The 27817-nt window shown below is 40.0% G+C and overlaps 3 protein-coding genes across 3 annotated transcripts in view; 1 reads left to right on the forward strand and 2 right to left on the reverse strand.

Moving 5' to 3' along the window:
- The window catches only part of ZNF485 (zinc finger protein 485), a 45770-nt gene extending 25937 nt beyond the window's left edge, over positions 1–19833 (reverse strand). Inside the window, 5 exon segments of the mRNA XM_029244804.1 lie at positions 10264–10398; positions 12534–12579; positions 13158–13225; positions 18902–19205; positions 19264–19833. Coding sequence (XP_029100637.1) covers positions 10264–10398; positions 12534–12579; positions 13158–13225; positions 18902–19205; positions 19264–19833 — 1123 coding nt within the window.
- ZNF239 (zinc finger protein 239) lies at positions 124–10791 on the forward strand. Its single transcript, XM_029245532.1, has 3 exons — positions 124–2532; positions 7002–7052; positions 9264–10791. The coding sequence occupies exon 3, from the start codon at positions 9521–9523 to the stop codon at positions 10736–10738; it is 1218 nt and encodes a 405-aa protein (XP_029101365.1). The 5' UTR covers positions 124–2532; positions 7002–7052; positions 9264–9520; the 3' UTR covers positions 10739–10791.
- A 56-nt stretch (positions 19834–19889) lies between the features above and the next one.
- On the reverse strand, positions 19890–26392 carry ZNF487 (zinc finger protein 487). Its single transcript, XM_029244805.1, is given in 7 exon segments — positions 19890–19918; positions 19972–20165; positions 20167–20449; positions 23972–23976; positions 24713–24722; positions 25277–25372; positions 25645–26392. Coding segments are annotated over 7 exon segments (795 nt in total). The 5' UTR covers positions 25823–26392.
- Positions 26393–27817: the final 1425 nt, after the last annotated feature.

Below are 27817 nucleotides of genomic sequence, written 5' to 3' on the forward strand. Positions count from 1 at the left end.
CCCCAGTCCGGGAAGATCCCACATGCCGCGGAGCGGCTGGGCCCGTGAGCCATGGCCGCTGAGCTTGCGCGTCCGGAGCCTGTGCTCCGCAACGCGAGAGGCCACAACAGTGAGAGGCCCACATACTGCAAAAAAAAAAAAAAAAAAAAGATATAAGGACAGAAATTGAGAGTTTTTTTAAATTTTATATCTGTTGAATCTAATTTTAAAAATTGGCATTGGTATTTTATATGTCTGCATTATTTTCTAGTAACTTTTTAGAAAATGTATTTTAAAAAATATGTCTGTGACATGTTAGAAAAATCTGAAAAGAAACTGGTCCTTCACCAGAGGTAGTTCAAGAAGTGTTGCTTCATCAATAGAACCTTGGAGGGAACCAGACTCACTGTGAGGTTAACTAAATAAGTACTTGGACTCTTTTTACATGCCAGGCCCTGCTTGAGGCCTTGGGGATGCAGCCATGAACAAATCAGGCAGCCTCTGTTCTTGGGGAACTTAGTAGGGAGAGACAGACTGTAAACAAGAAAGAAAATGTATAGATTAGAAAATGAGATAAGGCATAAGTACAAAGATAATAAAACAGGGAGAAGTGATGGTTACTGGATGCTCCCATGGATTAGTCAGTCAAGGAAATACTTCTCTGAGGTGGCAGCGGTTCGACTGAGATCTGAATGATGTAGAGAAAGAACATTCTGGGCAGAGGGGATAGCCAGTGCAAAGGCCATAAGTGGGATGAGTTTGATGTGGTCACAGGGGCCAGGTGACTTGTGAGGGAGGAGGGACTCAGGCTGAGATTGGAGAATTGACAGGACCCCAGTCTGCAAGGCCTTGCAGGCCAAGATGAAGAGCCTGGATTTTACTTGGTGTCCATGGAAACGCCTTTGGGGAGTTTCATGCCTTGAGTGGTATGTGTTTTGAAAGATCACCCAGGCTGCTGTGTGGAAAATCCGTCACGTGGGGGAGCAAGAGATACAAATTTAGGAGGTTAGTGCAGGTGGAGAGTTAATGAAGGCTGGGACTTGTAATGATAACAGTGCAAGGTGAAAAGAAATGGGTAGCTTCAGATATGTTTCAGAGGCAGAGTTGAGAGGACTTGGTGATGGATAAAATATGAGGAAGTGAGAAGAGAATCAAAATGACTTCCAGGATTTTGGCTTGAGCAATTGGGTGTGTCGTGTGGCTCTTTACTAAAATGGGGACAACAAGGGAAGACCAGATACTGATGGAGATTGTTGGGAGCAAGAATTCTATTTGGGGCTTGGTGAGTCTTGAGTGCCTTTTAGCCATCCAAGTGTAGATGTAGGTGGGAAATTGGAGCCTGGAGTTGAGGAGAAAGGTTGGGGCTAGAGGTATATGGGAATACCTAAGGAGAATATTTTTTGGTTGTGTGTAAATGTGCTATTTTTATTTCTTCCAGGAATGGTCAACTACTTAGTTTAGAAGAAGAAAGGACATATGATTTATATGACTAGGGAAAAAATTGAGATCAGAAGTGTACTTTGGCTGAGAGGAAAAAAGAGGAAGGATCAAAGGATGGTGATCTTGATAAAGCAGATGTCATGGAGGAGGAAGAGGAGAAAAAATAGGAAGATGTTTTTAAGGTGTGAATTTTGAGATATTAATATTTCAAAAGAACAGTGGTCCAACTAGTGAAATGGCCCTAATTATGGTTGTTGAGGCAGAGATCATTGGCATTAAAGAGATTAAGAGGGACTTCCCTGGTGGCACCGTGGTTAAGAATCTGCCTGCCGATGCAGGGCACATGGGTTCGAGCCCTGGTCCGGGAAGATCCCACATGCCACGGAGCAGCTGGGCCCGTGAGCCGTGGCCACTGAGCCTGCGCTCTAGAGCCTGTGAGCCACAACTACTGAAGCCTGCGTGCCTAGAGCCCATGCTCTGCAACAAGAGAAGCCACCGCAATGAGAAGCCCGCACACTGCAATGAAGAGAAGCCCCTGCTCGTTGCAACTAGAGAAAGCCTGCCTGCAGCAACGAAGACCCAATGCAGCCAAAAAAAAAAAAAAAAGAGAGAGAGATTAAGAAATGTGAGGTTAGCGTGTTGGGTAATTTGTTCTCATGAGTGTTGAGGTTGTCAGGATAACAGTAGGAATGGGGCAGAAAGGCCAACTCAGCAGTGACCATGATATGACACTGATAAGGAGAGATTCAGTAGTTGGATAGCTTGAGCTTGGGTGAGTTGTGGGCAGGAGGGGAAGTATTGGGAAGGAAGTAGCAAAGAAGATGAGAAAGGAAAGGTTTTCCATCCAAACTTGGATCACCCCAATCCTTGAACTGCACACTTCCTCTGTACCCTTCTCCCCTCTTCCAGTGCTCCCAGCCTCACCTTCCTTCTGGGGCATTTGTGCAGATGGTTGTCAGTTGAGGAGGAATGTGCTTAATCTTTTAGGAACCAGTAACCTTCAAGGATGTCTCTGTGGATTTCACCGAGGAGGAGTGGGGTTGCTGGACCCTGCTCAGAGGAAGCTGCACACAGCTGTGATGCTGGAAAACTACAGTCACTTGGTCTCAGTGGGTAAGAACATGAACCTGGACACCAGTGCACTGCAGTCTCTGTTTCTTCAATTTTAAATATCATTTGGGCTTGGGCCCCGGGAGCTGTAATTCAGGAATCAGTTTCCTAATTTCTTTTTGGCAGAAAAGGATGTTTCTGATTATTCTAAGCAGCTAAAGAACTTTACTTGGTAAGAATTGGAGAATGGTAACCTTACTGAGTTGTCCAAGAAACCATACCTGGTCCATCACTTATAAGCCAGAGTTTGGGACTGAATTTTTTTTTTTTTTTTCCCCACACAGTCACCCAATCCCTGTGTGTTTCTCAGATGTGCTCTCTCAGTTGGAGCAAGTTGAAGATCATCATATAATGGAGAATTCTCCATGCCCATTACCTTTAGTTCCTGGTGTAAAGCCTCTAAACTCCCCACCTGGCTTTCAAGGCCCTTCATGCCCTACTTTTACCTATAGAGCATTATTCTCTGCTGCCCCAATGTCACCCTTCTTTCCAGCTAAGCCTGTTTCCCTGAGGTCCTCTATGCTTCCTTGTTCTGGGACCTTTGATTACCATGCTCTGGTTTCTGGTTACTTTTGTCCATTAAGATTTTATTTGAACTCCATTACCTGTGTGAAATCTTTGACTACCCCTCCCTTTCGACCTCCTTCTTTTCTCAGAACTTTCAATTTATATCTCACACAGCCTCAGACCTGATTATTTTATATGCTTTTATTTTAACCATTGGATCTGCAAGTCTGATTTATTTTCTTGTTTCCAGCCAGGTTTCTGGAGGGAAAGCAACGTATCTAATACTTCTGCTGCTATATGTACATAGTCAAGATTTAAAAATTGACTGCTGTAGAGTTTAGCAGCAAAGAAATATGTCTTACAGTCTTGTAAAAGAGACATTATGGTAAACACAGTATGTTACTATAAATAAATTCAATAAGTCCTATGAAGCACAGAGAATTATGCTCTGAGAGAATGAAGGCATGGGATGGGGCAAGGGTGAAGTATGTATTGTTGAGAGTTTCAAGGCAAGCTTCTGAAGTGATATTTAAACTGAGTTCCAAAGGATTAATGGGCATTAAACAGGTGACTGGGTAGGGGAAGAATATTCCAGGCAAGAGAATAGTGTGAGGGAAGACCCGAAGACCTAAAAGAAGGAGTGTGGCTAGAATACGGGGAGCATCTGGGATGAATAGAGTGTGGCCTGGCTCATTCATGGCATTAAAGGCATGGGTAAAAAATGTGAATTTGTGTTGAGTTCAGTGAGAAGCCATTAGAACAATGAAATGGTATGAACTGATTTACCCAGGATCACTGGGACTGCTTTATAGACTGGTTTGCAGAGAGGCAAAAGTGAAGTAGGATCTATGCTTACAGTTTCAAGCTCTGCTCTAGGTTTTCCTTTTTCTTTGATATAAAATTGAACATAGTTTTCCAACATTTTTTTATGCAAGTAAGATATAAAAATCACAAAATTCAAAGAACACAGATGAAGATTATGAAGTAAAATCACTAATAATAGCTTGTGTATCCACTTTTTCTGTGTTCTCCATGTATGCATTTTACAAATACGTGTTAAAATTTTATGAGGTTATACTGTATGTATTTTTCAACTGGGCGTTTTACATCATATGTCTTAGAGATCTTTGTTACATCATATTAACTCCCTGTAAAAGGACCCCTTTTCTCATTACATCAGCATTGTCTTCTACTATTACATACTCATTCTTGATAATATTTAAATATTTTAAAAAACAGTTATCACAAGATTTCACTACTGCTTATAAAACCTACCATTAATACAGTTCCTCCTCCACTGATTTTCATAGACCTGTCATTTCTGCAGCTGTTCCCAAGTACTGTACAGCAGGGATGTTGAAGCAGTGTCCTTTGGCCATTTAATAACTTCAGCCCACTCCCTGATTTAACTGCTCCAAACTGCACAGCTTTTCTCAGTGTTATTTTTTTCCTTTTTCTTTTTGCCACTACTTTTAAACTTTGCAAACTGTGCACAAAAAGTAATACATTCACCTAGGTAAAACAAATCCTATTGAAAGGCTTATAATACAAACCAGTCTCCCTGCTCTGCTGCTCTTCATGCCACAGAATGGCTTCTCAAAGCACTCAGTTTGAATCCTTTAACTTGTTCTTTATGGTGTTTGCCTTCATATTTACAAATATGCTCATGCAGCTACTTATTTTCCTTTTTTTAAAGAATAAATGCACTCACATGGTTAAGAAAAGAAGCATTAAAATATGCACAATGTTACTTGCAGTTATGCCTAAAAAAGCCGGGAAAAAATGTACACTGAGGATTTTGGACAAGCTGGAGAAGGGCAGAAAACAAATTATACATGAGTAGCAAAGAAAAGATTTGCAAATGTACTAAATGTTTTTAAATGATTAAAGTTATACTATAAAAACAAATTAAAAGGTGCACAGTGAAAACTTTCTTTCATGTCCCTGACTCCACTCTACCCAGGTTCTGGTCATTTGCTGTCACAAACTGTCTGCAGTGACTAAATCTTGAGCAAGTATCACTTCACAGCTGTGCCAGGAAATCTGAAGAATAAAACCCCCAAGCTGGACTGCTGAGTGCATGCATTTGTGACTTTGATACATAATTGTTAAAATGTCCTTCTGGGGGGGAGGGTGATACCAATTTACACTTACAAGCTGTGTCACCACGCTTTGGGTTTTTTCCAGTGTTAACAGGTAGAAAATGGCACCTCATTATAGTTTTAATTTGAGTTTATTATATTATGGTATACTGCAATTTTTTTCAGTTTATCAATATTTGATATTTTGCATTGACTTCCTTATGTCATAGATGAAGATTTAGCTCTTTTACATTATTTCTCCCAACATGCCCATCTTTCCAACAATTTGTCAGTCGCATCAGTGATTAATGCTTAGTTGCTTTGACTTCATAATTCTTGTTCCTGCAGAGTCAAATAGTATAATATGATTACAGTTCCTTTTTGTTTGTTTTTTCCCTTTCCTAAAACTAATACTTGCTTTTTAAAATATATTTTATTTGGGGTTTTTTCCTTTCCATTCTGTTTTACAGAGTTTTGGTTGATTTGGTTAAGTATTGTTTTCTTTTATATATCAACGATTGATTCATCTTGTCTGTTTTCTTGACTTCTTTGCTCACTGCTATTTATTGTATATCATCTTATTGTTAAAGTAATTTAAAAATTTTTTGCTACAGTACATTGCTGAATAATTGTTTCAGTAATTGTTTAAATCCTTTCTTATCTGACAAGGTGTCTATTCCTCCCACTGAAATGTTTGATTGGCTGGGTATAGAATGGAATGCTAATTTCACAATCACTTTACCTCAAAATTAGAAGATATTGCTCAGTTGACTTGAGGTATACAATATTGCTGTTTAGTAGTTCATTGTCAATATAATTCTCATTTATGTTTGCACATAACCTGGCTTTTCTATCTGGATGCTTTTAGCATTTTCTGGGTTTGTTTGGGGTTTTTTTCCTTGACGTCCTGAGGTTTCACATTTAGTGACCTCTGAATCTTGAATTCTAGAAAACATTTTTTTCCTGTTCTTTGATCATTTCTTTCCCTTCATTCTACCTCCACTATATTCATCGAACTCCTACAAGATGGGCTTTTAACTTTTATCTTTGCATCTGTCTACCCTTTACTCTTCATTCCAGGAGTACCCCTCAATCTTCCACCTTAGCCAGATGTTCATTTTGCTCTTCAGCCCATCTAGATTGCAGGCCTTAGAATCAGACTGCCTGATACCTGGTAGCTATGACACAAGTTACTTGATCATTTCAACCTTGGTTTCTTCTGGTGTAGAATGGGTGTCCTAATAGTTCCTCTCACATAAGATCATGCAACCAGTATCTGAGTGCTTCAAATGAGCATAGTAGATCTTAAATATTATGATTATCATCTTTTTCAATCCTTTCATTAATTTAGAAGAATTCTGATTATTCTTCATAGCAATGTGTTTATATTTTATTATTAGATTGTCCCGTTTTTTTTTTTTTTCATGTTTTTTTGCGGTACACGGGCCTCTCACTGTTGTGGCCTCTCCCATTGTGGAGCACAGGCTCCAGACGCGCAGGCTCAGCAGCCATGGCCTACGGGCCCAGCCGCTCTGCAGCATTCCCAGACCGGGGCACGAACCCGTGTCCCCTGCATCGGCAGGCGGACTCTCAACCACTGCGCCACCAGGGAAGCCCGATTGTCCCATTTTTTTTAGATGTGATATCCCCTCAGATTTCTCTGGGATTTTAATGATGAACCTTTTAAATTCTATTTCCTCTGTTTGTTGAGTTTGTGTCTCTCTTTATTGATGTTAGTTTTCTACATTTTTTTTTTGTCTCCTTGTTTTCTCAATTGTCTTTTCCCCCCCCTCCCCAAAAGCCTTATGTTCGCAGTATGATACTGGAGTGTACATCCTCGGCTGATGCTCAACCCTTTTTGATGCATGCGTGTTCTACTTACAGGGGACACCTCTGCTGACTGGGCTTGGGATGGATCTAATAAGAATCCAGATGGTGAGTGATGTAGACCCTTTTTTTTTGAGGTTACCTGTTCAGGCCAGTAAGTTATCTGGGACGTGCCCTGCTTCAGTCTCCAGCTCTGGGGTGTCCTCCTTGTCGGAAATTTCACTTCACAGGTTTTCTTGAGGCTTTATCCTGGGTACATGTGGAGTCAGTTGTTTCTTTTTGTACCTCAATCCTGTCATTGTACAGGTTTGGCATTACTTCTGCTTCCCTCTTCAGCCCAAATAATACTATTAGGAGTCCTTGTTTGGCGGACAATTTATTTTGTTTTTGAAGCTTTATACGAGGCCGCTACCCTTAGCCTCCCAGTATTTCATTTCTTGTGGGGAAGAGGGTCATTGGGAGAGTGGTGCTGCAGCAACTAGTTGAGCCATTAGAAGTGCTTAACATGATTTGATAAACCTCTTTCCAGAATAAACCTCTCTTACTTCATAATTGTTGATTCTGAGCTTGGAATTTCTAGGACTTCTTGAGAATTTCGCCTACTTCTTTAGGAGGCTTTTTCTGTACATAATTTGAGCTGTGCATTTGTTTTTTTCCTACTTTCTCCATTAGACCTCATCCATCTGCTCTTTATCACTAGGAGTTCCCCAGCATTCTAGTGATGACAACCTTTCTTTTTTTCCCAAGACTATTGTGGTTTTGTTTTTGTTTTTTTGTCATTTCAGTGTAATATGAGGATCTTCACGCTAATTGTTTTGAGTAACATACATACCACAGATCTTCCTTGACTTACAATGGGGTTATATTCCCATAATCCCATTGTAAATTGCAAATAGTGTTAAGTCAAAAATGCATTTAATACACCTAATCTACCAAACACCATAGCTTAGCCTAACCTACCTTAATCATGCTCAGAACACTTAAATTAGCCTACAGTTGGGCAAAATCATCTAACACAAAGCCTATTTTATAATAGTGTTGAATATCTCCTGAAGTTTATTGCATACTATACTGAAAATGAAAAACAGAATGGTTATAGGCATATTACTTGGAGCTGTGGCTGCTGCCATTGCCCAGCATCATGAGAGAGTATTGTCCAGCATATTGCTAGCCCAGGAAAAGATCAAAATTCAAAGTACTGTTTCTACTAAATGCACATCGCTTTCACACCACCATAAAGTCGAAAAATCCTAAGTCAAGCCATCGTAAGTCAGGGACCATCTACAGTAAGTCTAAAATCTGTATTCCTAGCACAGTTCTCTCCCAGGAGTTCCAGACCCATGTATCTCACTGCTTACTGAACAATGCAAGAATGTTCCACCAACACCACAAATTAAACAAGTCAGGTTCTGAGTTTGTTATCTGTCACCCTTCCCCACTCCAGCCTTGGAGATTGATTCCCTATGTTATGGTATAGTACCCCCATACCTAAGTCACTCAAGGAACTTGAGGATCATGCTTGGTGCCTCCTTTCCCTTTTGAGTTTAATCAGTCATCATGTGATTTAGAATGAATCTCTCCCTTTCTCTCCGTAACTATCCTCCTTATCACTTTTCTTCTGATTCACTACAGCAGCGCTCTCTCTCTCTCTCTCTGCCTTAAAGTCTTGCTCATTTTTGGTGGTGTTTATAATCAAAGTCAGTCGTTTCATTCCCAGTTGTAATCCTTTAATAGCTTTACATCTCGGAGGAGTCTCTGAGTACACACCAAGCCCTTTGAACATGTCATATTTTCTCTCCGCATTTCACTTTATTTTTTTCCTTACATTTGCTCCCAGAAATCTTCCCCAAGGTTTGAGCTGAATGCCCCTACTCTGTGCTCCCGTGACTGGCTGCGCATGCATCTATGGTAGTACTTACATGGTATTATTGTTGACCTATTCTTCTTCCCAGTAGGCTCTAGTGTGTCAAGCAAAAGGATTTCTATTTTCTTCTTTGTATCCCCAGCACCTATTAGATTACCAATTAAATGCAAATTTAATTAAAATAAAATGAAGTAAAGTGAAATGAAATGTGGCAAGGATGTGGGATCCATAGCCATCTGCAGGGCTGGGGTATGAATACTTTTATTGGCTTTACTTAAAAGCAGAGACAAGATTTCTGTCTTGTGTACCCACGCCCTCTCCCTTCCTGACATTAACCCAAAGGACATGACTATACGGACAAGACTGAACTTTTTGCTAGCTACCTTAGGCACTGCAGTTCTGAAATCTTGAAATCTACCCTTTGTCTGTTATCATTGAATTCTCTTTTTCCCTAGGAGACTTGAATGAAAATTCTGTGGAGAATCAACAGAAAGGACTTAGGTTATCTCTTGCCTGAATAGCTTTCCTCCTGGCAAATATTGGAAGAGATGTCCAGTACAATAACTGGGAGTCAGGATTAAATTGTGAATCTTCAGTGTACAGGAACCCTGAACTAGATGTTCCCCCTTGTCAAAAGTGGGGAGAAGCATCTTCTCATATTTCCAAAAACAAAAGCAGTTTGGTGACTCTTCAGAGTGATGATTTAAAAAACATGGAAAGTGAAGAATATTTGTCTTTGAAAGTCCCAAGCCAAATGGCCACACAGGACTCAGTGACGTTCTGTAAGAATGAGCCCCAAGATCCTCAGGAAAGCAAAAGTCTGTTTGTAACTGAAGAAAGCACTGAGAGGAAAATCTCAGAGAGCAAAAGTCCTCCCATCGACCATTGTTCAGAGAACCTTCAAAATAAACTTGTGTCTGATGTAAAAGAAGTGGTCTCGCCCTCATTCAGAGGTGAGACAATATGCCAGATTGGCCAGTCGAAAGAATCCTTGGATCCCTTTGACTGTAAACACAAGGACATTTGTGGTTGGAAGTCATGGGTGATCAGTCGTAGTCATCAGAGAGCTCATACAGAGGAGAAGCCCTGCACCCATTATGACTGTGGGAAAATATGTACCACCAGCCCAGGTGGTCACCCAGGTGAGAAAATCCACACTGCTGAGAAACTATACAGATGTAGTCAGTGTGGTAGGGACTTCAGTGAGCGCTCAGAGCTAGTCCTTCATCAGAGGGACCACACAGAAGAAAAGCCCTACAGATGTGATCAGTGCGGGAAGGGCTTCACAAGAAGCTCAAGTCTCCTTATCCACCGCGAAGTCCATGCAGATGAGAAGCCTTATAAGTGCGACAAGTGTGGGAAGGGCTTCACGAGGAGTTCAAGTCTGCTCATTCATCACTCAGTCCACACAGGCGAGAAGCCTTACAAATGTGACAAGTGCGGGAAGGGCTTTACTCAGAGCTCCAAACTGCACATCCACCAGCGAGTGCACACTGGAGAGAAGCCCTATGAGTGCGGGGAGTGTGGTATGAGCTTCAGTCAGCGCTCCAACCTGCACATCCACCAGCGCATCCATACGGGGGAGAGGCCCTACAAGTGTGGAGAGTGTGGGAAGGGCTTCAGTCAGAGTTCAAACCTTCACATCCACCGATGCTCACACACGGGGGAGAAGCCTTATCAGTGCTATGAGTGTGGGAAGGGCTTCAGCCAGAGCTCAGACCTCCGCATCCACCTCAGAGTCCACACTGGGGAGAAGCCCTATCACTGCGGCAAGTGCGGGAAGGGATTCAGCCAGAGCTCCAAACTCCTCATCCACCAGAGAGTCCACACTGGAGAGAAGCCCTACGAGTGCAGCAAGTGTGGGAAGGGCTTCAGCCAGAGCTCCAACCTCCACATCCACCAGCGGGTCCACAGGAAAGATCCCCATTAAATGAGGTCTTCAATCGCATGCTTGTACTCTAAAGACTTAAATATTTTTAACATCACTCTTAGTTCTATATTCTCAGGATATAGTAAGAGTTATTCCGATAACTTCCCTCACTGGAAAATCATTTAAAGTATTTAACTACCAAGCACTTTGTTATGCTACACAGTGAATTGATTGCCCTTGTCCTCAGATGGGTAGAGTGAAAATGTCTATACTGTGCTGTTCAGTCAGTGTTACTAGAACTACATACCCTACCCAGCATTTTTAAGTGCAAGAACCTTATATTTCTCCAAGCAGAACATGTTTCCTTTGTTCACATTCTCTGAGAAATTGGAACTTTGGCTTCTCTTCAAATCACATGCCTTGTGTTTTCCTATTTCCTTCCAGCCCTGAGTAGCCCTCTCTAAATTCTGGTTATACAATATGTTAGTTTTAGGTTGAGGGGGTGGTTGGAGGTATAATGGGCATGGAAATCTGTTATTGCACACACGTACTACAGCCTGTGGCCTCACAAGAACGTGGAGAAGAGCTACTCGTGCAGTACACCCCACACACTACAGGATGTGGGAGCCCTCCCCCTCCTCCCCACAAGGCAACTGCTGAAGAACGTAAGTAGTTCTTTTTCCTGGGTGCAGCTAGTCTGTTGGGGTGCTTCCAGGTCTTGCCAACTCAAATGACACCCCCACCAAATTAAAGCCAAGTAGGGTACCTACACCATGTTGAAACATGTTAAATGAAGTTGAAATATATTTAAATGTATTTAATTTGTCTCTCAACACTGAACCTCTTTTATTTCCTTAAATTTCTTCACCATCCATGTTCTGAACCAAACAAAGGAGTCAGGAGAGAGAGTTCTGATATTTTTCTCTTCAGACTCAACTTGTTTTAATATTTGATATACCCCCAAAAAGTCATTTGTTTTTGCAGCATTGTTATTGAACCAGACTTGGGTCTGCTTGCCCATGCACAATAAAGCCAATCTACTTACACTGGGTTGTGAAGGAAGTGCACCACTTACTGCAGGGCACCAAACAAGGGGTCCAAGCAGCTAGTGCTCAAAAGGCCTAAACTCCCTGATGGCTTTCAGGGAAAGATTTTAAAAGGGTGAGGAAGGGGGGACTGGGGTGCATGATCAGCTCGTGGACATTCTTCTGATTGGTTGGTGGTGAGTTAATCGAGAGTCAACATTGTCAACCTTCTGTTTCCATCCTGTCTGGGGTCTAATTGCTTGTGGGCAGCATACAGTTAACTTCTTCCACCTGGTGGCAGATTCAGTATCTGCAAAACAGCTCAAAGGACATTGCTCAGAATATTATCTATAGCCCTCCAGGAGGAACTATAGGTCCTTGACTTTATTTAATGGCTAAACTATTGTTATTTTGTCTTGCTTGACTGTTTTCCTTTCTTTCTGCATTTTCTCACTTCTCTGATTAAATTTACTCTTTGGAACTCTGAGAAGGCTTGGAGAGTATGTTTGGGATGACCAGGCTTAAAATATGCACAAATAATTCACTTGGGGTGTGGAGCTAGGACACCGCAAAGGGTTAAGCTAAAACAAGAAGTTAAAACAAGAAGCTTGTGCAACAGTTGAGAGAAACGTGATTGGAAATACATAACTAGAGTGGAAGTTACTGTACAGTGGACTCCTAATCGCAGCCCTGATTTTCTACACAATGACTGATGATTCCCCAAGCAGCGCTCAGGAGGCTGCCCAGTCACCTATATTTCAGTTATCCACCAATGACTAATATCCATACATGAAAAATGGTGGGGGGGATATGGATGCAATATTTATTACCTTGAGAAGGTGGGGTTGTAACTGGTTTATCCTCATCAAAGGGAACCTGAAGCAGTTAACGGGACATAGATAACAGGGAAGTGACATGTTAACTTAGGGGAAATGTAGTTAATCTCAAAGAAGGAATGGAGGAGGGCCACAGATTGAGACTTGCCTTCCTTCAAGAGACAGTCCCAGAATATTTGACTCCAACTCAGAGCAGCCCACATGGAATGGTTAGGGTGGTGACCCAGCATCTGCCCTTCGGCATTGTGTAATATACTCACTTGTTTGGATACCGTAAGATGGCATCACAAGTGATGTGATTCTGCTTCAGTGACCTCTAGAATGATGAATGCCTCCCAGTTTCTCCTGCCCTCATAAGATTATATCTGAGCATCTGTTCTGGATTTGACTCGTTTATCATATATGTCTTCTAATTGGCTGATGTATATAATCTATCTGGGACTTGGAGTCAAATAAGATCACAAGAATCCATGTGCACTGAGACCAGAGGGTAGATTTGAAGTCAAGTTTCAAACGCGTATAAATTAGCCTGTTTTTCCAAGTCTCCTTTTATACGTACCTTAAGTTATCAATGTTTTTAATTATGGTTAGCTTTTACTGTTCTCTTTTAAGCATTACCTTCCTTAATACAACTGAAGTGTGATCAGAGTCCTTGGGAAGCATTTCACTGATTGTAGTAAGGCAGTCTGGGGGAAAAAATTAGTTAGAAAAAGAGACTTTTGCATGAAAATGCAGGAAGAACAACAGGGGATGTGTCACATTTCATCAGATCTTAAAGATGCCAATGGATTGACGAAGAGAAAACAGTTTGTTAATTTTTAAGACACACACACCCCAGTTTCAGAGATGTGAACATGAAAAAAAAAGGATATGTTGCAAAATGGTTCCTTTTCAGAATTCAAGGGTTGCCCTAGGATTTATCCTTTACCAGTATTTGACTTGAACAAAGAGCTTTGGAAATTCAGTAATTGTATTCAATTGATAATTCTAACACTAACTTAGCAAAGAATCTAGGTTACAGATTACTTGTTGAGTACTTGAGACAAGATTTTACAATTCTTAAAATTCTTACCGGGCTTCCCTGGTGGCGCAGTGGTTGAGAGTCCGCCTGCCAATGCAGGGGACATGGGTTCGTGCCCCAGTCCGGGGGGATCCCACATGCCGTGGAGCGGCTGGGCCCGTGTGAGCCATGGCCGCTGAGCCTGCGCGTCCGGAGCCTGTGCTATGCAACGGGAGAGGCCACAACAGTGAGAGGCCCGCGTACCGCAAAAAAACATGAAAAAATAAAAATTCTTACCTATTCGGTAGGTGCTATTTACTTTCTGTGTGGATCATTTAAGATCTTAAGGTCAAAATACTGGTGAATATGTGATCACTACTTGTAGTCTTCTAAATTATAACCTTTTAAATTCTTCCTGTCTCATCCCCCACCATGATAGCCAGAGTTAGGGGATAAAATATGGACGTTCACTTTTGCAGCTCCACGACCTTTCTCACTGTACTTTCATTGAAAAGAAAGGCACATAACAGCATGGACAGCAAGGCTGAACCGTAGGTAATGAGGACCAGGAAAAGTCCAAAGCAACATGCCCGAAGTAGTTGCGAGAGTAAAACTGACATTGAGTTGGTACCTGAGAGCAGGTGATACCAACAAGTAGATTCAAGAGGTAGAGCTGGGAAAAGCTAAGACATAGGGAGTGTGTGGCAACTGATCGGCAGGGGCTACGAAAATCATTCAGGGTTTAGTCAGCTAAGCAAAATGCTTAAGGGGAAAGGCCTAGAAAGTGTGCTTTTGTTAAACATCTCTCTGGACAGCATTAAAATCCTAGAAAGTTTTTACATTTATAATACCACAGCAATAAAGAGAACAAATGAAAAACCACCAGTAAATAGGAGGTCTCAATAAAAATTTGAAATATGGAAGGAGGACAGCTACTGTATCAGAGCAGAAGCAGAGACCATTTATACTACCTGCATTAAGGACAAGAAGGAACCAGCTTGGCTCCAGACTCAGAAATGCTTAATACTGTGGAGGACAGGAGTGAGACATGAAGGGAAAGCAGTGAAATTAGTGGCCAGTCATATACAGGACATTCCCCTCATTCCATACACACTTGCCCTCCTCCACAACCCCTGCGCATTGTCAACCAGGGACTTACCCTCCAGCAAGAGATGGGAAATTTCTTCTCTGTAGAAATGGCCCTGTTGAATGACCCCTAGAGACCTGTATTTTGACTTTTGTGAATCCAACAGCAAAGCAGTTATCTTCTAGCTCCAATACATTTATAACAGGGCTTCAAAATTCATGAAATAAAAACATGAAATACCTGTAGGCAGTTTATCAATTATAGTTAGATATTTCAACACTCTCAGGTAATTGATAGCACAAATGGACAGAAAATGACTATCAACTAACTCAACATTTATAGAATACTCCAATACTCCAATAATACACATTCTTTTCAAGTGCACATAATACGGGCTATAAAACAAGTTTCAAACGATTTAAAAGAATGGAAATCATACAAGGTATATTCTAGCACCAGAACAGAATTAAATTAGAAATCGCTAACAGAAAGATACCTGAAGAGTCACCAAACATTTGGAAATTAATGGCTCCTAAATGTGCCATGGGGTAAAGAGGAGGTTACAGTGAAAATCTGAAAATATTTTGAACTGAATGAATATATAAAACTTTGTGGGATGCAGCTAAAGCAGCATGGAATTTTATTAATAATTATGTCAATAAATTCAGCAACTTAGTTGAAATAGAAAAAGTCCTTGAAAGGTACAACTACCCAAGTTCACTCAAGAAGAAAGAGAAAACCTGAATAGCCCTATTTAAACGATTTATAGCTGACCACTTTCCCACAAAAACAAGTACAGGCCAGATGGCACAAGTGAATTCTACCAAACATTTACGGAAGACCTAGTAACAACTGTACACCAACTCTTCTAGGAATAAACATTTTCCAACTTATTTTACGAGTCAACATTACCCACATACCAAAGCCAGACAAAGACATCACAAGAAAAGAAAGTCATAGATCAATAACTCTCATGAACATAGATGCAAAAATTCTTTTAAAAAATAGCAAAATGAAACTTCTAATCTATAAAAGATGGTAATGCATTGTGCCCAAATAGGATTTATCCTAGAAATGCAAGGTTGCCTTAGCATTCAAAATCAATGTATTTCATTATATTAACATACTAAAAAAGAAAAACCATATCTTTATAATGTAGAAAAAGCATTTGAAAAAATTCAACACATTCATGATTTAAAACTGTCAATTAATTAGGAATTAAAGGAATCACCCTCAATCTAATAAAGGGCGTTTATGGAAGAACATATATCTGACATCATATTTTATGGTGAAATAAAGAGCGGTTTCCTCCTAAGACTGGGAACAAGGCAAAGATGTCTACTCACCACTCGTAGTCAACGTTGTCCCAGATGTTTAGCCTGTGCAACAAGGCAATAAAAAGAAAAGACCCCCACCCTCCGCATACCTTGCGCTGCCGTCCCAGTGTTACCAAATCAGGTCTGGATGCTTGCTGCTCAGAAATCAATACTCAAGAGAGACAAATGTTGGTAGAAAGGAAAGTTGCTTTTAATCAGAATGCTGGGGAGATGGTGGACTCCCCAAAAACCACCTCCCAAGATTCTGCTCAGCCATGAGAAGTTCTTAAAGGGAAAAGGTAAGTAATCTCAGTTAATCCTTGAGATAGGCGGTCAGAGGCATCGCCATCCCCCACTGCATGCAGGCTTGTCATGCAGGCTTGTTGACTTCTTATGATCTTTCTTTCAATACTGTCTTGTTCACACAGTTCGTTCGCAAGATTACTGAAGGGGAAGCTAGGGAAGAGATCGGGTCATGTGTTATACTTATTCATTTCTACTTCTTTGATCTATGGAAAGAACCAACAGATTAGGCAAGGTATTATGTGATCAATAGGGCCAGAGATGAGTAGAGCATGGGGGCACCTGGTTTAAGGTTAGTGACAAGACAAAAGCGGCCTCCGGCAGAGAGCTCTTTCCGGCAAAGAGCTTTTTCCTGCCAAAAGCTGCTTACAAACCCCCACTTATCAGAACATCATTCCATTTTTATTGGATTATGGTCGAAGGTCTGTCTTCTGTAACTTCATGCTGACATAGGGCACCATATTCTTAGAGTGGAAGATGTCGACATGGGTCTGTAGTATGTCTTTACTGACAATTGTAGTTGACCATTTACATATACAGGCAGAACAAGCTACAATTATTTTGATGCCCACAAAGATACAGATTATTATGAGCAACAGTGTTAATCCCGTTCTCTTAAGGCCAAGTTCTTGAAATTGTGCTAGCCATAGATCTAGTACTTTTTTGTAAATAAGAGGCAGGGGATATGGAGGGGCCTTTGTCCTTGGCAGGGGGATGGGGTGGGTGCAGGGTTCTGCTCAGTTCCACCAGTGCGTGCTGCACACCGGCAGGAGCTAGGTTTGAGGCAACTAGGCTGCGCCTGAGGTTCTGGGCAAGCAGACAGGGCCATGGCCTTGCTGGCTCCAAAAGGGGCACAGAGACCTAGACACAGGAAGGGAGAATGCATGAGTCAGTGGAGACAGAGATTGGAGTTATGCAGCTGTAAGCCAAGGAACACCAAGGATGGAGAGCCACCACCAGAAGCTGAGAGAAAGGCATGGAAGAGATTCTCCCCGTGAGCCTTCAGAGACTGCATGGCCCTGCTGACATCTTGATTTCAGACTTCTAATCACCAGAACTGGAAGAATAATTCCTATTATTTTAACCCACCCAGTTCGTGGTACTTTGTTACTGCAGCCCTGGAAAACGAATATACAGACCTTCAAAAGTGGCCCTGAGACAACTGACTTTTCCATTTGCAAAAAAAAATGAAAGTAGATCACTAATTTATACCATTAAAAAAAAAATTCCAGGGTTTCCCTGGTGACGCAGTGGTTGAGAGTCCACCTGCCGATGCAGGGGACATGGGTTCGTGCCCCAATTCAGGAAGATCCCACATGCCGCGGAGCGGCTGGGCCCGTGAGCCATGGCCGATGAGCCTGCACGTCCGGAGCCTGTGCTCTGCAACGGGAGAGGCCACAACAGTGAGAGGCCCGTGTACCGCCAAAAAAAAAAAAATCCAGACAGATTTAAAAATATAAACATGAAAAGCAAAACTTCAGTCTTTTGGAAGAATATCTTTGCAACCTCAGTCTAGAAAAGAATTTCTTAAACAAAGAGCAAAAAGACCTAAGAAAAGATTGTTAATATTTGCATCAAAACTTAAAACTTCTATACAGTATAATATAGCATAAATAAAATTAAAAGATAAGCCACAGTCTAGAAGAAAGTATTTGTAACCCAATGTAGTCAACAAATAAATATACAAGTTATATAAACAAATCCTGGAAATGAAAGAACAGATGATCCAATTAAATACATATATATCTCCAAGCTCATGGTATTGTTGCCTGTATTTCAATTATCTGAATGCTGCAGCATATGTTATTTTTCTATCTCTAAAATATAGAGACTCTTTTGAAAAACATAATTATAATACCGGAGAAACTAATAACCCCTGAATATCATGAAATATCTGTGGTCATAGATAACAGTCAACAGATGCCACAGCCAATGGTGGATACATAAACCTACACATGTGATAAAACTGCACAGAACTAAATATACCTACACATAAATGAGTACAAATAAAATTGAGAAATTCTGAACTAATTGGTGGATTATATCAATAATGTAATTATCCTGGCTGATATTTGTACTATATTTTTACAAGATGTTACCATTGGGGGAAACTGGGTACAGGGTACATGAGGTCTCTCTGTATTACTTCTTACAACTGCATCTTACAATCTACAATTATCTCAATAAAAATTTCAATTAAAACAAAAAATTACATAGGTATTAAGTATGGGACAACTTATACACTTCATATTCATATTAAAATTATGAAATAAAAACTTTATGAGTTATTAAGCAAATATACATATACTTCCTACTACAATGCTGCATTCCAATAAGCAAACCTATCATGAAAAGTTTCTCTACATAGCATACTTATATTCTGCAAAAGGCCTCCTTTTTAAACTTTTTTTGACACTGTAACATCTTCAAAATATTAATAAAGTTATCAAATATTAATTATTTGTTACTCAATGAAATGTCACTTCTAGGCAAAAGATTTCTCATATATCCTGGGTCCCCCACCTCAGTCCCAGGTTGTTTCTGCTATGCAATGAGTCCAACAAGAGGGTGAAGGTTTCAGGATGTTGACAGGGGTTTCTTCTTAGTGCTCTCTGCTGTTTACTGAAATCGAGATGCAGGTGAAATGTTCCATTACACCTGTACTGTTTCTCCCTAGTGTGTTCTCTGATGTGTTGTGAGGAATGACTCTGGTAGAAGGTTTTCCCACATTGGTTACATTCATAGGGTTTCTGCCCTGTGTGGGTTCTCTGATGTACTGTGAGGGATGACTTACGGTAGAAAGTTTTCCCACACTCATTACATTTATAAGTCTTCTCTCCTGTGTGTGTTCTCTGATGTTCCCTCAGTTTCGACTTCACAGAGAAGAATTTTCCACATTTGTGACATCCATAGGGTTTCTCTCCTGTGTGAGTCCTCTGATGATTAATGAAGTTTGGCTTCTGGGAGAAATTCCTTACATTCATAGGGTTTCTCCCCGGTATGTATTCCCTTAGGTACTGTGAGGGCTGACCTATCACTGAAGGCTTCCTGACATTCATTACACTCATAGGGTTTCTCCCCTCTGTGTGTTCGCTGATGTACATGGAGATTTGACTTCTCACAGAAATTTTTTCCACATTCATTACATTCATAGGGTTTCTCCCCTGTGTGTGTTTTCTGATGTACTGCGAGGCCTGACCTATACCCAAAGGTTTTCCCACATTTGGTGCATTCATAGCATTTCTCCCCTCTGTGTATCCTCTGATGTAGGATGAGAGATGACTTATGGCTGAAGGTTTTCCCACATTCACTACATTCATAGAGTTCTTCTCTTACATCTGTTTTCTGATATGTAGGAAGCTTTGGCTTCTTGTAAAATGCAGTACCACACTGATTAATTTTATAGACTTCTTTCCCTATATGTGTTTCTTGATGCTGCAAGAAATTTGGGTTCTTGCAGAATACTTCCCAATCTTCGTAACAGTTTAAGGTTTTCTCTCCTTTATAAATTCGCTGAAGGAGTGACTTCTTTCTGAAACTATTCACTTTCAGTACACTCACAGTATCTCTTCCCCATGATAACTCCATAGTGCTTATTTAAAGTTGACTTCTCACCAACAGACCACCTCCCACAATCATTCAATTCATAGTGATTCTCCCTTGTATGAGTTCCCTGATGAACAGTGAATGTTGGTCTATCAGAAAAGGCTTTGACATGTTCATTACCTCCATAGGGCTTCTCCCATGAGCTTGCTCCCTTATGGGTAATGAAAGTTGCCCCCTCATTGAAGGCTTTCCCACATTCACTATATTCAGAAGAAAGCTTCAGAGTTTGAGTATCTTGATGCTGAAATATGTCCTTATTTTGACTAATGGCTTTTCCAGTTCTATCATATTCTAAAGATTTCTCTCTAGAATGACCTGTGCTTTGTACAGAGGAGTAATTTCCCATGTGTATTAAACTCATAAGGCTGCCTTACAAAGGAGTGTCTATTACTAATGATTAATTCTGAAAGAGAATACAAATTCATTCCCTATGAGTCATATTTACCAGGTATTTTTCTTGATAAAATAGAGTTTGTACACAGAGAAAATGCTTTTCCTAATACACTATTTCTCTCTTTAGTCAGTGTTTTGTTGTTGACAAAATCAACTTTCCACCAATGCTGGTCTTCCTTTTCCTGGCTCTTCTCCATCAGGTCAACTATGCAGAAGTATAGAAATGAAAATAATTTGCCATAGTTTATACATGTTAATATATTTCTTATGAAGAGAAGACATATTCATATGTCTTATTCTAGCCCAGTCATTTGCTATGAAAGTAATCTCAAGGGCATACTGCCTTGCTCCTCTAGGTTTGAAAAATAAATAAATAACTTGCAGTAGTGAAAAATGGGGAATCTGGCAACAAAATGCAATAATTTGACACTTCAAAAACGTTTATTGTGGTGATCATTTTGCAATATATACAAATATCAAATCATTACATTGTACACTTGACACTAAAATGTTGTATGCCAATTATACCTCAATTTGTTTTAACTGTGACATTCAAAAATAGAGAATTTGAAATAAACACAAACAATAAATTTAAAATGTTTGAATGACTGCTTAATCTTGGGGTGGGGAACTTCACAGGTTAATAGAATCAGCCCAACAACTCAACAAATATTAAGTAGAATCACAAGGAAAATTAATAGACAATGATGGTAAGGGGAGATATCAAGGAACAATTAGACTCGGAACAATTAAATCAGGGCCTAGTCGTTATCAAAGCAAGAGCCTCACTAATGTACATGCTTACAACCTCATCCTCCTCTTTTCTATTCCACATAACACCACCAAATTAAATTTCAGAAAGTACTCATTTTCATTAGAGTTAAAAGGAAAACTATTGCCTAGGCTATATTTGCATTCTCATGGGGATTCACAATGAATAGTAGTGCCTAAATGAAGTATACATTCAGGCTATTCTTACAACAGGATCAGAGGCACATCTTTATTCATCTAGCATATCATCTAAAACTTACAGTCTGGGGACTTCCCTGGTGGTGCAGTGGCTAAGAATCTGCCTGCCAATGCAGGGGACACAGGTTTCAGCCCTGGTCCTGGAAGATACCACATGCTGCAGAGCAACTAAGCCTGTGCACCACAACTACTGAGCCTACGCTCTAGAGCCTGCAAGCCACAACTACTGAAGCCTGTGTGCCACAACTACTGAAGCCCACGTGCCTAGAGCCTGTGCTCCGCAACAAGAGAAGCCACCGCAATGAGAAGGCCGTGTGCCACAACGAAGAGTAGCCCCCACTCACCACACCTAGAGAAAGCCCGCGTGCAGCAACGAAGACCCAATGCAGCCAAAAATAAATTAAATAAATAAATAAAATTTATTTTTAAAAAAACTTACAGTCTGAATTTCACTTATACAATCAATTATCCACTGTTATTAGAGTCTAGAGTACTTTTCCCTATCTCTTTACACTCATCTTCTGATTTGTCTAATAATTGTGGAAAGTATTCTTATGTCAATTTTCTGCCCTTTGCAATTAAAGGCAGAAAATAAAAATTCTAAATTCTCAACTATATTCAATGAAATCTAAAGAAAGAAAGAAAGAACAAATAAGGGGCACTTCCCTGGCGGTGCAGCGGTTAAGAATCCACCTGTCAATGCAGGGGACATGGGTTCGATCCCTGGTCCGGGAAGATCCCACGTGCCATGGAGCAACTAAGCCCATGCGCCACAACTACTGAGCCCACAAGCCACAACTACTGAAGCCTGCATGCCTAGAGCCCGTGCTCTGCAACAAGAGAAGCCCGCGCACCTGCTAGCTGCGACTAGAGAAAGCCCACATGTAGCAACAAAGACCCAACGCAGCCAAAAAATAAATAAATAAAAATTTATAAAGAAACAACAAATAAGGTCTCCAGATTTCTTTCATCCCTTCATTACAGCTGAAGCAATACTTCAGAGAACTGAATAAGAAAATTGAAGGATGATATAATGGTGAGGATTTACTTCACTATTGCATTATCCTTCCAAGAAATTCCATCATTCATTTTCTTATATTTTAGTGTATTTTAGCACTATTGAACATAACTGATGAGCAATGTTGGAATAATTGCTAGGGGGATGAAGTAGCAAAACATTTCAAAATACTTTAAAATAAGATCACAACAATCCCATATTTCTTAGATTTATAAATGGGACCAAGTCACCCATGTGGAAACTGCAAGATAAAATGAGTTTTATTCCATTTAAAAATATAAGTAAATTTTCTCTTTGTTCATTCAAGTTAAAATTTTATTTTAATTCATAAGAAATTATGAAAGTCATAAAACAACAACCCTTGCAAATAATTAGAACTGCTTCAAAAAGAAATTCAAAAACAAAAATTGGGTACACTGGATCCCTAATGGTATGCCAAGGGTTAATATTCTATTTTGTTTAATATTTGAAGTATATCACTATTCCTTTCTACATTCCAATAATGGAATACAGTCCATTATTTCTTTTTATATTTCATATGTACTTTTCAAACACCATATACCTGTATTTGTAAAAAATCCAAATTGACAATATCTGTCTTTTAACAAGAGGGTTTAGTCCTTTTGAATGTATTGTAATTACTAAAATATCTAGGTTGGTTTCCTTCATTTCACTTACAGTTTCCACTTATTCTAATTTTTATTTGCTTTTCCCCTCTCTTTCATTGTTCTTTTTTGGTCTGATCTAACATATATATTTTTTTTCTTTTCTATTTTCTTACCTTCAAAAGTTTAGAAGTTATACATTACTTTCTGCTAGCATTTACTCATTAAATTTTACCATTCATATTTAACTCAACAACACTTCTAAAAAATAAAAGGATTTTAGAACACCAATCTGGTCAACTGATAAATTATTTACATGCTACTGTTTTTCAATATTTTATTTTTGTTGTTTTTATACTCAACAGAACATTGCTACTACAGATCTTCCTTGCCTTACAATGAGGTTATGTCCCCATAAACCTATTGTAACTTGGCAATATCAAAAGTCAAAAATGCATATAATACCCCTAATCTACTGAACATCATAGCTTAGATTAGCCTATGTTAAACGTGCCCAGAACATTTACATTAGCCTAGAGTTGGGCAAAATCATCTAATGCAAAGCCTATTTTATAATACCGTTGAATATCTCATGCAGTTTACTGAATACTGTACTAACAGTTGTATGGGTACAGGATGGTTGTAAGGTTGTTTATCCTCGTGGTCATGTGGCTGACTGGAAGCTACGGCTCACTGCTGCTACCCAGCATCACAAGAGAGTATCTTACCACCACATATCGCTGGCCCAGGGAAAAGATCAAAATTCAAAGTACAATTTCCAGTGAATGGGTATTGCTTTTGAACCAATGAAGTCAAAAATTCATGAGTTGAATCACTGTAATTTGGGGATCATCTGTAATTTATACAGATAATATTTGTATAAATGTACCCATATCTTTACTTGTTTCCTCCCAGAACTGCTTCTCTTCAAGTTCCCCTGTCTGAGTTAAAGGTACTACCAGACATCTAGTGCCTCAGGAAAAAAAACCTTTCAGTTTTTCTCTTGATTATTCTTTTTCTCATACCCATAATCCAATCTAACAACAAATCCTGTTTTGGCTACAACTTCAAAATACATCAAGAATCCAATCATGTCACTTTACTTTCTATTTCCAAGCCGGTATTAAGGCACCACAATCCCTCACATGGAGAACTGCTAACTGCTCTCCTTGACTTTACTCATCCCTTCTCCCCACCCCCTCTGTCAACATTTCCACTGTAGAGCAGCCAGGGGTATACATGAAGCAAATCAGAACATGTGCTCCTTTGCTCAAAACCTTCCAATGACTCCATCTCAATTAGAATTAAGGAGCTTTCGGGACTTCCCTGGTGGTCCAGTGGTAAAGAATCCACCTTCCAATGCAGGGGATGCGGGTTCAATCCCTGGTCAGGGAACTAAGATCCCACATGCCGTGGGGCAACATGCCACAATGTGCCCACGTACCACAACTACTGAGCTCACGCACCTCAACTAGAGCCTGCGTGCTGCAAACTACAGAGCCCATGCACTCTGGAACCTGCGCGCCACAACTACAGAGGCCATGCGTCCTGGAGCCTGCAAGCCACAACTAGAGAAGAGAAAACCCACCGCCACAACTAGAGAGAGGCCTGTGCACAACAACAAAGAGCCCACACACCACAATGAAAGATCCCACGCGCCTCAATGAAGATCCTGCGTGCCACAAATAAGACCTGATGCAGCAAAAAAATAATAATAATTAAATAAATAAATAATAAATAAATCTTAAAAAAAAAAAGAATTAAGGAGCTTTTGATAGCCAGTAAAGCCAAATACTGGCACCAACTACCTCTCTGATATCATCTCTAACTCTCTGATCTCTCTTCATCCTGGCAAATGCTATCCTGTTCTGCAGACACTAAACACTCTGGCCTCAAGTTCATGGCACAGGGTATACCATCTGGCTGGAATATTCAAAATCCACTGGCCCCCTCCATTCAGATCTGTGTTCATTGTAATATTGATCTTAAAGAGGCTCTTCCCTGATCACTTTCATAAAGAGCACCACATTTCATTCTCTTTTGCCACTAAAATGCAGTCATTATATTGTTAGCAGTTGCAACCCCAGCACACAGACAAACCTGGCATATGGTAGATGTCAAATTAATACTTAGTGAATTAATACATAATATATGATTAAAAGACGACAAATGAAATTGATGTAGAAAGAACAACAAATATTTAAAATGAGAGAGGCAAGGATTGGATTTTTGGAAGAAAACCCAAAAAGAAACCATTTAGCTCTTATCCGCCAGGGTGATATATGCATCTGAGGCACGAAGGCCAATTATTCTTGGTCACTTCCAAAGTTCTATTAACTCTAAAAAAAATTTCCTAAAAAATCTCAAACATGCCAACATCTGAACTAACTCCTTGGGATCCAGTTTCTCCCAGGTTACAGTAACGTCTATGCTAACTCACCTGGGTGGCTCTGACTTTGGGACTCTTCCTCTAACATCCATGGCTCTTCTCCTTGCTCCAATTTGAAAATCACCTCTGGTTTGGTAACACAATACCTTGTGAATGGAAAATGACACAGGACTTGGACCAGGTGGCCTGAGGTTCAGGACCTTTAAAGGAGGACAAAGTTAGCCTGCACGAAAATAAATCCACTGGAGCATTTCACTGGGGAAGAGAACACAAGTGTTCTTTGTAGTGCCCAAAAGGGATCACCTTTGACTCCTGAATTTCAAATCTATAAATTATTAATCTCTACAAAGAAACCACCTATATCAGCAGCTAAAAAGGAAACAAATATTGTTTGGAGTTACAAATTATACAATCCCTACCCACTGAGATGAGGTGGCTATAGTTCTCCAGCATCACGTCCCTGTCCAGGGTCCTCTGAGCAGGGTCCAGGTGCTGCCACTCCTCCTGAGTGAAGCCCATAGTCACATCCTCAAATGACACTGGCCCCTGAAACAGCACATCTGTGTTCAATCTACAGTGACCAGAACTGGATAGCATGCAATATGTTGGGGATCTAACACCTGGTCATGTTCACAATTAATAGTTGAAGAGAAAATGCAATGTAGGATCCCTTCTCTCAGTACTATATGTTGTGGGAAAATGAGGAATCATGGTATAAGGTCTTGCCAGTGTATTAATTTCTTAATTCATACAAAGAGCATAGGAGTTCCTGCCAGTGTTCCAGGAACTGTCCCAATTTCTGGGAATACAAAGAAAAATAAAAGGTTAATCCTGCTCTCAAGGAGTTTATAATCAGGTCAGAAAACATATTTAAACATAAATATCTGCAACAAATTTTACAGAAGCAACGATAAAAAGTCTCTGAAAGGTAAATGGGCAGTTGCAAAGGGGGAAGAAATGTTAAGTTTTATTTTGTATTATCAGGTTGAGTTTTATTGAGGAGTAAAGTATTAAGTCTTGACACATGAATCACATATTCTTTATAAATATGGGCCAACGACACAAAAAAAGGCATGGAAGCATTAAAAAATACTTGATAAATTTGAAAACACATGGCTCAAAAAAGAAAAAGAATACTTGATAAGTTAATGGAACTATACAGTAGGAGAAAAGGGTTTGAGATGTATTAAGATAAAGCCTCACAGACATAATTAGGAGCAAGATTATAAGCAAGATTACAAGTTATTGTGGATATGTCCTCCAGCCTAAGGGTTTCAAAACATTTGATCATTTACCCCTTAATTAAAGTTTGAGCACTCATCCAGCATGGCTGTTTATATCTTTATATGTACATGAAATCTCATTCTTATTTTTAAAACACAAATATCTGAACATCAATATGCTAATAATTCCTTCCCACATTCCAATAGCTTTTCTTGGGTACTCCCTGGGGCAGTGTTCTCAAAGTGTGGTCCATAAGTCAACAACATCAGCATCAGCTGGGAACTTGTTAGAAATGCAAAATTCTCAAGCCCCATTCCAGACCTACTATGATAGCCAGTGTCCAAGATGGTCATCACCTCCTCCCTCAATGCCCTTGTACAATCCTCTCCCACATTAAATAGGGCTGACCTTTGTAACCAATAGAATGTTGCAGAAATAACAGAGTATGACCAATGAGGCCAAGTCACAGAAGGACACTGCTGCTTCCACTTTGTTCCTTCATGGATCACTTTCTCTGGGTAAAGCCAGTGGCCATATCATGAGGACACTCAAGCAGCCCTATGGAGAAGTCTACATGGGGAAAAAATGAGGCCTCCTGTCAAACATCAATACTAATTTGCTAGCCATGTGAGTGAGCCATCACAGAAGCAAATCCTCCAGCCCCAGTCAAGACTTCAGATGGCTGCAGCCTCATGAGACCCCTACGTGAGACAATGTTTCTTGTTGCCTTTAAGCTGCGAAATATTGCGGTGCTTTCTTATGCAGCATTAGATTAAGGCATCTACAGAAACAGATACTCTGGGCATGGGACTTAGTGAACAGTGTTTTAATAAGCCCTCTAGGTATGAGACACCAAAGCTGAAAAACCAGTGATCTAGGGAAGTCAAAAACAAGGACACTAAAGGAATTTGAAGGCTCTGGCGCCTACAGCTACAACAAACATTAAAGACAGCCCAACTCCTAGCCAGACTAACACAAATCCTCAGACTAAAAATTTATTTACCTCAGTTCTATCACCAGATACATGTCCAGCTCTCAAAAAACAATTGCAATACATACCAAAAAGTAATAAAAAACATACGAAGAAGAGACAAAGTAATAATCAGAACCAGACTCAGATACAACCCAAATGTTGGAATTATCAGACAGGGAGTGTAAAATAATGATAATTAACATGTTAAAGAGTTGAATGAAAAAAATTAGACAACATTCAAGTATAAATGAGTCATATAAACAGAGAAATAGAAATTCTAGAAAAAAATCTAAAGTAAATGCTCCAAGTCAAAACCACAGTAATAGAAACAAGGAATGCCTCTGATGGACTCATCACACAACAGGCCAAGGAAAGAACCAGTGAACTTGAAAATA

The sequence above is a fragment of the Monodon monoceros genome, unplaced genomic scaffold (assembly GCF_005190385.1).
Source record: "Monodon monoceros isolate NGI ecotype Baffin Bay Population unplaced genomic scaffold, NGI_Narwhal_1 Super_Scaffold_4, whole genome shotgun sequence".
Lineage (NCBI taxonomy): Eukaryota > Metazoa > Chordata > Mammalia > Artiodactyla > Monodontidae > Monodon > Monodon monoceros.

What these genes read in the sequence shown, in the direction of transcription:
- ZNF239 (XM_029245532.1), top strand. Translation starts at nt 9,521, where the DNA reads ATGGAAAGTGAAGAATATTTGTCTTTGAAAGTCCCAAGCCAAATGGCC.